At 49.4% G+C, this 12,168-nt stretch overlaps 5 protein-coding genes across 5 annotated transcripts; 1 reads left to right on the forward strand and 4 right to left on the reverse strand.

Moving 5' to 3' along the window:
• Positions 1–61: 61 nt before the first annotated feature.
• Positions 62–2,865, reverse strand: CI109_103230 (uncharacterized protein; the record flags this gene model as incomplete). Its single annotated transcript, XM_065967262.1, has 11 exons — positions 62–137; positions 202–322; positions 386–848; positions 902–1,212; positions 1,266–1,413; positions 1,467–1,583; positions 1,652–1,812; positions 1,885–2,006; positions 2,088–2,390; positions 2,509–2,642; positions 2,716–2,865. 11 exons carry the CDS (start codon positions 2,863–2,865, stop codon positions 62–64), a joined length of 2,106 nt encoding a protein of 701 aa, XP_065823334.1.
• A 1,190-nt stretch (positions 2,866–4,055) lies between these two features.
• Positions 4,056–5,107, reverse strand: CI109_103231 (uncharacterized protein; the record flags this gene model as incomplete). The annotated part of the gene is made up of 2 exons (XM_032001616.1): positions 4,056–4,490; positions 4,550–5,107. The coding sequence occupies 2 exons, from the start codon at positions 5,105–5,107 to the stop codon at positions 4,056–4,058; spliced, it is 993 nt and encodes a 330-aa protein (XP_031864506.1).
• Positions 5,108–6,987: 1,880 nt separating this feature from the next.
• Positions 6,988–10,004, reverse strand: CI109_103232 (uncharacterized protein; the record flags this gene model as incomplete). Its single annotated transcript, XM_032001617.1, has 9 exons — positions 6,988–7,164; positions 7,228–7,650; positions 7,705–7,769; positions 7,829–7,974; positions 8,033–8,155; positions 8,210–8,607; positions 8,667–8,868; positions 8,924–9,897; positions 9,987–10,004. The coding sequence occupies 9 exons, from the start codon at positions 10,002–10,004 to the stop codon at positions 6,988–6,990; spliced, it is 2,526 nt and encodes an 841-aa protein (XP_031864507.1).
• A 1,138-nt stretch (positions 10,005–11,142) lies between these two features.
• On the forward strand, positions 11,143–11,607 carry CI109_103233 (uncharacterized protein; the record flags this gene model as incomplete). Its single annotated transcript, XM_032001618.1, has 1 exon — positions 11,143–11,607. The coding sequence occupies one exon, from the start codon at positions 11,143–11,145 to the stop codon at positions 11,605–11,607; it is 465 nt and encodes a 154-aa protein (XP_031864508.1).
• Positions 11,608–11,868: 261 nt separating this feature from the next.
• Positions 11,869–12,136, reverse strand: CI109_103234 (uncharacterized protein; the record flags this gene model as incomplete). The annotated part of the gene is made up of 2 exons (XM_032001619.1): positions 11,869–11,921; positions 11,977–12,136. The coding sequence occupies 2 exons, from the start codon at positions 12,134–12,136 to the stop codon at positions 11,869–11,871; spliced, it is 213 nt and encodes a 70-aa protein (XP_031864509.1).
• Positions 12,137–12,168: the final 32 nt, after the last annotated feature.

A 12,168-nucleotide genomic window follows, 5' to 3' on the forward strand; every position in this document is an offset into this window, starting at 1 on the left:
TATGTGCTGCGCTGTTTCACCTCAAGAGCACACTTATTCACTTTGTACCGAAAAAGGCGGATCACAAACATCCTGTAGGTCCTGATCCCACATAATCCTTGCCCAGTAATTCTGGCGCAGGTCTTACTCCTCTCTCACTGCGAAAGCGAACATCGACAATCATCAGCATTATGTCGATGTTGAGTAAAAAGACAGACTTACATCTCGTCGATTGCCTTGACCAAGTCATAGTTGATCTCGTCGCTCACCACCGAATCTTTCTTGTATGAAGGGTGTGATGTGATGAATTGTCTTATCCACGTAGCTGGAGTGATGAGTTGACCTAATAACAAGACACCGTTCTATCAGTAAAGCTTCTCCCAGATCCAGGTAGACTTGGACTCACCCTTTGCTCGATACTTGATCAAATCCAAGTATCTCCTAATATCACACTTCGTGCACACATCCACATTCAACGAATTCAAATACGCATTGACGACACCCATCAAACCTGGGAAACTACCTCCGTCTCCATTGATGATCTCATCCATCGTCATCGCCACCGCCTCATCCCCCAATTCATTCTCGATGGGCGTACTGCACGTCGATGATGAACCGGAAGCTTCGCGTGCGTGCGCTCGTCGATGACCATTACCATTAACGTTGCCGTTGGGAACATGGTTCGCGGCAGACGACTGGCTGCGACTGTGTGTGGGAGAAGTGGGTGAGGATGAGGGAGGGGAGACGGGTCGAGAAGCGAGGTCGAATCGAGCGAGTGGTCGGTCAGAAGGGAAGACATTGCGGCGGAAAAAGAACTTGTTGGCCACGGAAGCATTGCGTTGTTGTGCGCCTTGCATGTTCTCGTCGACCTAAAGGCAAAGCATCAGCGATATATCTCACCTCGATGCACGGGCCAACTCACCTTGGAGATGGGCATGTAGAAGTTGAGGTCAAAGCTGATGATAGCTCTTGTCAAGAGCACAATGAAGATCGAGAAAGCAGCATTCTCAAAGTCGGTCATTTGAACTTCCATACTCCTGAATTCGACTCTCCAACCAATAGGCGAGTTAACAGGAGGAGGTTTGAATCGGATTGTTTGCCAGTTGGTTGACTGGATGTTCTCGAAGTGATCCATCGACTCGACGTCGTCTTGGTCGATTGTTTCGGAGAACTGAACGAGAGGGTCTCGGATGAAGAGGTGTCCAATGTGACTAGCGAGCTTGTCGTCAAGACCTGTGACACTCCTCTTTAGTCACAAGTCCGGATGTCCAGACAAAATAACTCACCATGCTCGATTAAGCGCTTCTTGACAGCCTGGTTGACAGGCACATCGATATCGTGGTACTCTGGCTTGTTACGTTCATCATTGGAGATATACAGATCAACTGAATCGTATCGTGACTTCGGTATCCTGTATGTGTCATTCTTGAGAGGCTGTGGGCATGATCAGCGACCGATATCAGATGACCGCATACACATAAACTCACCTTTAGACCTCTCTCTTCCTCTGTTCTATCATCCACACTGGCAGCGATTACGTTCCATCTCGCATCAACGTCCGCCAATTGCCCTCTGAACGCAGGACTAGCAGCGGTGAGAGCCAACTATATTGAAGGCAGCGCGCTGTCAGCTTTGCACTGCATGGCAAGATGGGAGCGAAACGGCGACTTACCATGATCGGTGCGACCGGTACCAAAGCGTCATATACCCTTCTCGCTTCATCCACATTCCAAGCCTGGAAAGTGATCTGCAGGCAACAGCATCCCATTCCGAAAGCCATAGCGTCCATGTGAATGTATGGTGTTCCTGGAAGTGGTTTAGCTGGACCTGAACCTGATGGGTGGATGTCAGATGTCAGCTGCCCATATCCATCATTGGACGACATTTTATAGCTAGACTCACTACCGTAACCGTTTGAGAGGGGTGCATTGAGTCCATCTGGGATTTGAGTGTTCTCGTCGATGAATAAGGGTACTCTGATATCCACCTTGCTCCCTCTTCTTGATCTGATATTGGCCGTCAAGGTGCTATGATCGCAAGTGCAATTCAAAATGACATCAGCGTCATATTTCGTACTGCTACTGAGACGATTGTGGTGGAAGACTCACGGGAACCTCGCATGAGGGTTTGTCAACAACTCTCCCACATACTGACTCCTACTACTACTTTTCTCCGTATCTGGATGTGTTTCCGGATCGGTAAAAGCGCTGTCTGTGACACCCAATCTTGGCCAAGCTGTGAGTGTTATCGGCACTTCGTGATGTTTGAGATGGGAGCGAATGATCTGTCTTCTGAATCGCATATCTGCTTCGACAGAGACGAGGGAGGAAGGGTTGCCGGAGAAGGGGAAACCGGGAGTGGATTCGAGCATGTATCGACCGTATTCCGGATGGAAAGTCGGGATTGCCGCGCTGCGAGAGAAAGAACGACGACTTGTAAGTGACACAATCCTTTCATAGCAATAGGTAATTGGGTGGAAGGAAGCTGCTGCACAGGTAGTTGAAGTGGATCGGGTGGAGACCGACGTACCAGGAGGTAGGCTTGAACTTTTCCAAAGCTGGATCAAGTGTGACACTCTGCAATTTCTCCAAGATTTCCGTTTGACGCAAACTCAACTTCGCTCTCTTATTCTCATCATCGAAAGACGATACCATGTATTCGATCTACACCAAAACACCAGAACCAGATCAGCTCCACTGTAATAACATACTTGTAACACCAGAGAATACGACGCACCTCGTCACCCCAAAGCAATCCCTTGCCAGTCTTATCCTTCCATCTGTCCCATGTGTTGAGGAACTGGGTGATACCGTGATCGCGAATATGTTCGGCGAGGGGTTTCGTCTCGTCCCATGTTAGAGGTGTTCCAAGGGCCAGGAGACCCATCTTGGACCAAGTGGAGTGGAATTAGGTGCAGACGAAAGTCGCCTTGTACGGGATCGTCGGAATGAGACTAGGCTTCGTCCAAGCAAGCAGATGTCTAAGTGGGAAGTAGGTAGCTGAACAAACAAGTTGATCAGTATATATCTTGTGATGCAGATTGCGATATCAAGCGAACAAATCAAGGATGAGCGAATTCGCCTCGTCGGTGTTGGGTTCCGTCCGAATCGACTCACCAGATATGAATTTCACAAACGGCGTTTGATAATTGATGATACTATCCACCCCGAACTCAGGCGTCGATATGAGGAGATGAGCACAACCTATATTCGAGACAGCCAGATAGTGATTACAGATTGAGATCGTATTGTTCAGATTGTCATACTAATTGCTAGATGTTATGAGATATGAGATGTGGTTGGTGGTTGAATTGGGTGAGATGAGGAAAAATCACGGATGATGACAAAATAACCACTCGATTTTACCCTGACTCCCCCGGTCTTTCAGGACCCGACTTGGTGCAACGACAAGACGGTACGGTCCGATATTATGAAAGGATGAGCAATCAACCGTATCTCCTCCACAATCCAATGTACTGAGTACGAGTACTGTATGGATTATACTGAGTACTCGTACAGTCTATGCACGCGATTCGAGTAGCGTGTCGTGGCTGACAAAGCAAAACGAAACACTCAGCACGCTCGATGACGATGGCGTTATCTCCACTCATTTATGCACGGTCCTTCCGGAAGTCGAGCCTCGAGGGCGTAACGGGGTTCGTGTCGATCATCAATCACCCTTGCAGTGGTCCGTGCGGTCAAACCTCAAGTGACTCAGGGGAGTGCTGTATGATGATTGCATTGATGTAACTGATCAAGTTGGCGCAATACACTAAATCTACAAGCTCAAAAGAGAACCTAGACCGAAGAATACCGGCTATGTCCACCATTATACAAGTATGCAAGGGAAGAGAGATACAAATACGCACATGTGCGTGGTGGGGGGTGGGGTGCTCGACGAGCGATCCAACAATGGTGGTACCGACAAAACTAATAATACAAACATAATACAATTTTGATTGATCCATCGAAGACGATCGCTGATTGTGACCTAGATATCAAAGCAGAGAACGGAGTGACCGATATTCCGATGTTGATATTGGTTCTGTTGAAGACGTCATTCGCTTCACCACTTGACTAACCCCAAAAAGTCGAACCGACCGCAACTTGTCTCGGAGTCGGCATCCCTTCCACAATCTCCACTTTACTGCTCAGGATCTTACGTTCCTCTATATCCTTCTTGTCTTCCCAATCGCCTCCCGCTATAAGGTTCATCAACCATTCTCTCCTGTCCCTCCCCCCTCCGGCACCTTCGTTCGTTGTGGTGGTAGTAGAGAACGATTTACTTGCTGGTCTGAAAGTTGCTGTCGAACAATTAGGAGAGAATATCAGACCTAGTCCACCCATATCTCTCGGTGTCGTTGTGGTTGTGGATGATGGCGGGAGGTTCTCGTATAATGTGAGAGAGGGAAGTGGAGCAGGAGGTGAGCCGAGTATAGGTGGGGAGGTTCGTAGTATATATGTGTATGGAATAGATGGAGAAGGGATCGTTTCTGGTATTTCGGGATATCCCTGAGTGTAACGACGGTGTCAGGCTTTTGGTTTTCTTCTGATGATAACCCAGGACTCACCTCCGTTACACCCTCTGTAGCATTTGAACGAACGTCGTTTGACCATGATCCAATCTTCAATTCCAAATCCCCTCTTTGCAATCTGAACACTTCCCTCCGTCTCGAGCTCGAGCTTGACGCGGCATGTTCAACGTCAAGCTGTACAGGTGCTGGTGGGGCCAATCTCGATGGTGTTCGACTTCGACCCCTGGTTGATACCGTAGGTGAGGGTAATGCCATTTTGGTAGTTGTAGAAGCTTCTGCTACGAGGGACATTTCGTCTAACGGCGACGATCCTCCACTTGCCGCCGTTTCCGACTGTACCTCTTCTTCTTCCTCGTTATCGGATGCTATCACCGATTCCACCAATGTTACACCCTGAGGTAACAGTGACGATGAAGTAGGAACACGATGGTGCGCTGATTGCGGTTGGGATGATGGAGAACACGTTTGGATTAGGTTGAACACTCCTTCGGTGATAGCGTAGTGAAGGGCGGTTTTGGCGTTCGAGTCGTTAGGCGAGAGAGGAGGTGAATGAAGAGCTGAGAACATCGTGGAGGTAGAAGCAGAGGCGGACATGGTGGTGAAAGTACAGATGATCGGTGAGTCTGGCGATTGTCGTGATCACGGCCAATGCGCCTAGGTATTAGGTGAAACTATGCCGTCGATGGAGATGATGATGATGATGACGATGAGCGCGACTGGCTAGGCTGGCTTGCTGGTAATGCAGATTGAGACGCGGTCGTCTTGAAACCCTGATAGTATTGAAGAGAACCGAGAGACTTGATATTGCTGTTGGTGCTGTATGTGGCAAGACAATTGGGCTGAATCGTGAACAAGAAAGAACAAGGAAAGACGATCGCTATCATCAACTGTCGACTGTCAACTGACAACTGTCAACTGTCAAACTCAAAACCATACATGTGCCCATCCCCCATCAGCTGTTGCCGCAGCGCAAACCTGACCCACCACAACGTATCACCTAACCCTTGCATTATTATTATCGTATAAGCTATTCCTATCAAACTCGTCACCAGCACAAAAGCAGTACCTTTTTTGGGGTAAAAGGTACCAGAATAGTCAGTCACCGGTGATGTTAACCTAACTAAATATCCTTCCGTCCGTGTACTTGTAGCTCGAGGGGGAAGTGTATACTTTTACCTTCCCCCGTGCTTTGCGGCGCGATTGAGCTTAAATGCAAGTCAATGGGATGGGATCTGTACTTTTACAAAAGGCGTTTTGCCATAGAGCGCAGGAGCACTCGTCTCTCCCAAGTCACCCTTAATCACCTCCCACCCCTCCATTACTTTCGTCATTCTCGTCATAATTGCTTGCATCATTTCTTCTTCACAACCAAAGCCCCTGGCCCTTCCTTGTCCCTGTGTGTCTTTCACTCACATTTACTAAATGGGAGTCATGACCGTACGAGCCTCGTCCTGGCCTTGGTCGTGCAGTGTACGGTTGGAAATTCAAACACCGATTATTAACCGGATGCGTTCAGATCGAGTCTCAGGCACGACAATGACACGCGAGCGAGCTCGCGATAGAAAGCGAAATGATCGACAAAATGTCGGGACTTTTTTTCTGCCCTCAGTGACTGTCGATCGGTGCGTGTATACGTACAAACTTAAGCCGGTCGCTACGGTGAATGTACTGCATTGAACAGAGCACCGGATCAGAGGTAGAAGGAGATGATCGACAACGCTAGGCTAGGTTATTATTAGTCATTCACGGCCCTGATCAGAGTCTAGATCCGACATCATGGATGGTAGAGAGAGCGAGCGGGACGTAAGAAGCAGTCGGAGGTAATCGTTCAGAAAGGGTTCAAAAGATTTCGATGTCGATCACTTACTTGCCAACCCTTACGAACGAGACTAAGTGCTATTTTCGCTCCCATCCACAAACCTTGGCTCTAAGTCACTGCTACAGCGTACAGCGGGCCCAATGGTGATCCTCACCTCAGGGAAGCATCGAAGAAGTAGGTGGTCAGACAAGCCTTCCTACCTTGCACAATGATCGGCAATCGGGATCGACGGAAAGATCTTCACCGTATTCCCAGCCGGGTTGCATCTCTGATTCCAGACTAAAACGTATGTTGGTCAAAACAGAGGATCAGGATCAGGATCAGCAACGTCATATCACCTTGCTTTTTCAAATTCAAGAAAAAATACATCATCCTATGTTTCTCACTTCTCACTAATACATCCTCATCATGAACGAACCAATACACAAATCAACCCTCCGCCACTCGCCTCACGTCTGCTAACAAACGTACGGAAAAGAGAAGAAATACAGAAGGTCAGATATCAAGATTATATTACCTCTTATCCAACGTGGCCGTATCATATATGCAAAAATGGTAACAAAAAGGAATTGACAAGGATTATACTTTATTTTCTGGATATATCTCTCTTCGACACAACCCAACGACTCGCAAGCCACAGGCGCTATTTTCCCCCTTAGTCCATATCGACATCACTCTGTCTCCTGGTTCTCAGACCATCCCCATCATCGTATTCATCCTCGTCTTCTTCCTCCTCTTCCTCTTCATCGTCCTCCTCGTCTTCGTCATCATCCACAGCGTTCTCGTTGTCCTCGTCGCTGTCCATAGGATGATCTGCTAACATTGATTGAGGCTATTGACCCATTCATCAGCTTGACTCACTGCAATTAAGTTTTCATGTGAAAGCTAAACTCACAATCATCGATTCTCCAGTGTAGGTGAACCCTCTGAAGTTCTCTTGGACACTGCTCGTCAAAGGGCTTCCGCTTTGTCCGGCCAATGGCGGTCGCTGGGGTTTACTGATGTTGACACCAGCGTTTGCCATATGACTGGGGTTGGAAAGACTACCACCCGGACCGAGGTACGAATGTTTACCAGGTTGAGTTACCGGGTTCTGGTCATCCCATGGTACGACACCAGCGTCAATCAATGACGAGTTGGTGAACTCGGGGTCGAAGTTGGCAACCGATTCATCAGAGTCGACGATAGGTTTGAAGGGTGGCGTGATCTGCTTCTTGTAGAGGAGATCCCAATCGACATCCTTGAAGAACGGATGCTCTTTCAACTCGACAGCTCCTCGCTTCGCGCCCAGTCGATTCTGGGGGTTTCGGTTGAGAAGCTGAATGGCAGTGTCAGCGGTAGGCAACTGCGACCATAGAACGTAGTCACTTACTCCCTTGACAAACTGCTTCCCGTCGTCACCAATCACCTGCTTGGGGAATCGAATCTTTCCGTAGCCTGAATTGTGATGGCGTTAGTACGTCGAGCAAGTCCGTCTTTCGTGGCGGTCCACTTACAGATCAGCCTGTACATCTCCTGCGTCTGCTCGGCGTAGAACGGACTCCAACCGCAGCACATCTCAAACAACAACACACCCAACGACCAGAAATCGACGTGTTTACCGTAACCTTTCTCGTCGAGCAGAACCTCGGGCGCAAGGTATCTGAGACCAGCGTCAGCAATTCCTGTCTCACAAAAGTTTCTGCATGATGGCTACTCACTCGGTGGTACCGCAGAAGGTGTTGGTGAGCTTGTCGTCTGAAAGATCTGGCTTGGAGAGACCGAAGTCACACAACGCGACATGTCCAGTGGCATCGAGGAGAATGTTTTCGGGTTTGAGATCACTGCGAAAACAGTCAGTGTGACTGCTACACACTCAATTGCCACATCTAACTCACCGGTATACAATATCATACTTGTGCAGATGCTCCAAAGCCAGGACCAACTCCGCGATATAGAACCTCGCTCTGTCTTCGCTGAATCTCCCTTCCTTCTGCAAATGCCAGAACAGCTCTCCTCCACACTTGTAATCCGTCACGAAGTACAGCTCCTTATCCGTCTGAAAAGAGAATTTCAATCCGACCAAAAATGGACATTCCAAACTTCGTTGCAAGATCTTTCGCTCGCCGATCGTATGAGCGACTTCTTTCTTGGCGACAATCTCCTTCTTTGACAGGACTTTCATGGCGTAGATTCGTCGGGTGTCCTTCTTTCGCACTTGGAAGACTCGGCCGAATGTTCCGCGGCCAATAAGTTTCAGGAATTCGAAGTCGGAAGGTTTGAGCGACATGTTTTTCTGCGTTCTCATCCTTATGTCAGTCCCGGTCGCATAAAGTAACATCCGCTCTGACTCACCCTGACCACCTTGTAGGTGATTTGGATCCACACCTCTCCGGTGACAGTCTCGTCTCCTCTCGTACCAAGCTTGTACCAGTTGTCCAGCGTGTAGCCGTCTTGCAGGACCGGCTTGATGTCCAGCATACCCAAAAAGCCCTCACTGCTCCGACTACGGTCGTAGACCGATACGTGCAGAGCCGAACGAGTGTTTGTCACATCGCTGCGTAGAGGAAACATAAGCTTCTGGAACCTAGACGCCAGAAGAATACACTCACAAGTTGACTTCCTCTTTCCAGATCGGATCTCCGGGTCCTGGCTTTCCCATCCAGCTCGTCCCACTTGGCTCTTCCGCCTTGGGAGTCATTGCGCCACTGCCATCTCCCTTCTTCCCTCTGCCGACGGCATCTGCGAAGGCTCTCGAAATCGCTCCCACGCCCAAACCACTTGTGCTTCTCGTCAAATTGCCGGGTCCGCCGACCGGTTGAGCAGTGGAAGTGGTGAACGGCACAGAGGAGGGAGATGTGGTGGGGTGTGGTGGCCGAGAGATGTATTCGTTTTGCTCGAACTGGATGACCACGTAGGGTTGAGGGTTGGCTTCCGGAGAATGGGAGACGGCGAGTCCTCGTGCTGAGATGACTTTGACTTTGAGTGTACCTCTTGGTCCTACTTCGCTCCTGTTAGGCGTGGAGGTGCCATCGTGGGCGGCCAAGTGATCTGATGTATGTTCCGAACGATCATCTGATTCCGGTGTTCCAGGGACCTGTCCGTTGGGCGGGGTGGCGGTACCCTCGTTGTTAAGTTTGCTCATCGCCTTTCTCATCTTTGGCGGTTCGTGAAGACCAAAACCAATCCCTCCACTGGTCCCGACCTGATCTCCCACGGTCACTCCAACTGTAGGTTGACCCGCACCGGGTGTGCCAAGGGGCAGGGGCATGAAACCGTGACTTGTCGGTGTTCTCAATCCGGTTGGCTGAGGACCCATGGCAGGTGATTGTGCTCGTTTCGTAGAGTCCAATGTCAATCCAGCGGTACTTCTGCTCAAGCCTCCCGGCGTGTAGGCGGGTGTCGGTTGACCATGAGCGGAAGAGTGAGGAGGTGCAGAGTCGAACGGATTGGCGGTAGGGTGGGCGGAAGCTCGTGGAGTCGCTTGGTCAGCGGGACCACCGAGTGATGCGAAAGATGTAGAGGGTGAAAGAGTCGGTGAAGGTGTATCACGACCATTCTGAGGGTTGGATGATGGCCACAGTTGCTATCACCAGATACATGTGGTCAGCTGACTGAAATCCTCCGTCACAAGAGGCCAAATTTGTCACCATCCCGGTTAAACGTAGTACTCACCTTGACGCCTTTCAACATGTTGCCGTTTATTGCTTGTTTCTATTTACAAAAAGATTATGGTATAGCGGCGAGTCGTTATGCGTCGTATCACTGAACCAGAATTGATTGCTTTATGTTTTATATGTACAGATGAATAGATGTGGTTGGACGATAAGACCGGACTAAACCGGATGATTGACGACGAGCTGAAGAGATGGGATGTATTTGTAGTAATTTGAATTTGCCGCACAAAAGTTGTAATACTCGGCGGCGTCGCGCACAGTCAAGATATCTTCTCTGACTCTGAGCAAGAGCAAGTGGTAGGTCTGATCTGGTGTGATCGAGATGAGCAAGAGATGAGGTGCACGGATGGTTGTTGTAGAGATAGCAGCGGTGTTGTGAGAGCCAAGCAAGCCAGGTAGTATAGAGATTGATTCACTCCACTTGTATCCCATAGTCCCCCTTATTGCCCCATTTGCGTCATAACGAGCCAGCGTTGTTGTGGGATCTGTGCGTTATGTAACACCGCCGAGTCACCTGACTTTGAACCAGTAATTCATCGGCGATATAATGGTTATTCACCACTCAACTCCACTGTGGCGCGGGGCTCAGCTTACAGCAGCGCTTCATGCTTTGGGCAAATGATTGTATGCTCATGAACAGACACGGACTGATACGCTCTGAACATGCATGCAATGCGAATTAGCCCACAGCTGCAGGAAGAAGGAGGATCTGATTGCGGAGTGATCTGTGTTTCAGTCCACATATCGACGGAAAAAGGACGTCTCGGATATGTCTCAGTTCATCCTCTTCACTGACACGGTCGTACCATGTCGATCAGTCATCAATCATGGCGCGAATGGGGGATTGATCAACATAGACACATGTAGTAACGCCAGTACACGCATCAACGTGGTAAACTGCGCCTGGGGACACCAGCGAGCAAGATGCATATAAGTAGGCCAGATTGTTTGCTCCTTTGCCGACACTCATCCAATAATCATTCTTTGCTCTGACTACATCAAACTAACTATATTGGCCGGTCACAGAAGCTGAGTTGACCGCTTACAACGCACTTATCCACCGCATCTTGCTTTAAACTCAGCTCATAGATCAAACCTCCTCTCAGCATCCCCGACCCTGACCAATAACCACCAGAACCTTGCGACCAGAAGCCATGTTACGCTCGTTCCTGCTCCTCACACTTCTCATTCTCCCTTCCGCACTTTCACAACCCACATCCATCCGACCATCAACCTTGCCCAACGACATCATTGCCACAGAACAGCTTACCTTACTCGCCAACTTGGCTGATCCTCTTACCCTCGCTCTGGACTCTTCTCCCATCGTGATGAGTACACTCAGACCGAGCACAAAACGAGCAGGAATGGACGATGATCTTTGGCTAGGGGCGTCAGACTCCTTCCCCCGTTCCGTCTTGGACACCATCAGTGGCGCTCTAGGGTATAGACCGTCCAACAAGGAGGCGCAGAATGATCGATTAGACGATACGCAGTCCCTAGCAGGGGACGCGCAACCATCTAGCGATAGTGTTAGTAACCGGACCGAGGAAGGGTCGAAGGAGAAGTCCCGCTTCTCTGGTAGACGAAGTAGAATGAGAAGATACCGTCCTCATCCGTAGTAGTACACAAATTCCGAGAGATCATGCAATAGATTGGTAACACTGCACTGTCACATGGCCTAGAGCGTGCCAGCTCATCCGCGTGTCCACGACTATAAGAGTGCACGACATGTTACATGTGTAAATACAAGTCGAGCGAGGGCGAGGACAAATGATGAAACGTTGAACGCTGTACCTTAAGATCAGCCCATGAACGCTAACTTAACCATGGTCAAAGCGGATTCACGCACAATCGGCCAACTGTTGCCACCACTCACCTTATCAGACACTCCTGCTCCTCTTGATCAATTTCTCTCCATTTTCCTGGTCATTATCTGAAGATGGGAATCAGCTTTACGCTCCACTTCGCAAAATGTAGCCAAAGCTGACCCGAAGCCCTCCTCTTCTCTTGCCACTCCCTAGTCTCGCCCTTGGCTCCCCTCATCCGAGCCATCTCCATCTCATTGCGTCTCAGTCTCTCTTCCATAGCTTGAACTCTCTTCGCCCAATCAGATTCTTGTGGGACCGCTCCGTACGCTGACATTGACATAGTTGCGAGTTCATGTGCTTGCTTGTTACGTA

Source organism: Kwoniella shandongensis, chromosome 5 (assembly GCF_008629635.2).
Source record: "Kwoniella shandongensis chromosome 5, complete sequence".
NCBI lineage: Eukaryota > Fungi > Basidiomycota > Tremellomycetes > Tremellales > Cryptococcaceae > Kwoniella > Kwoniella shandongensis.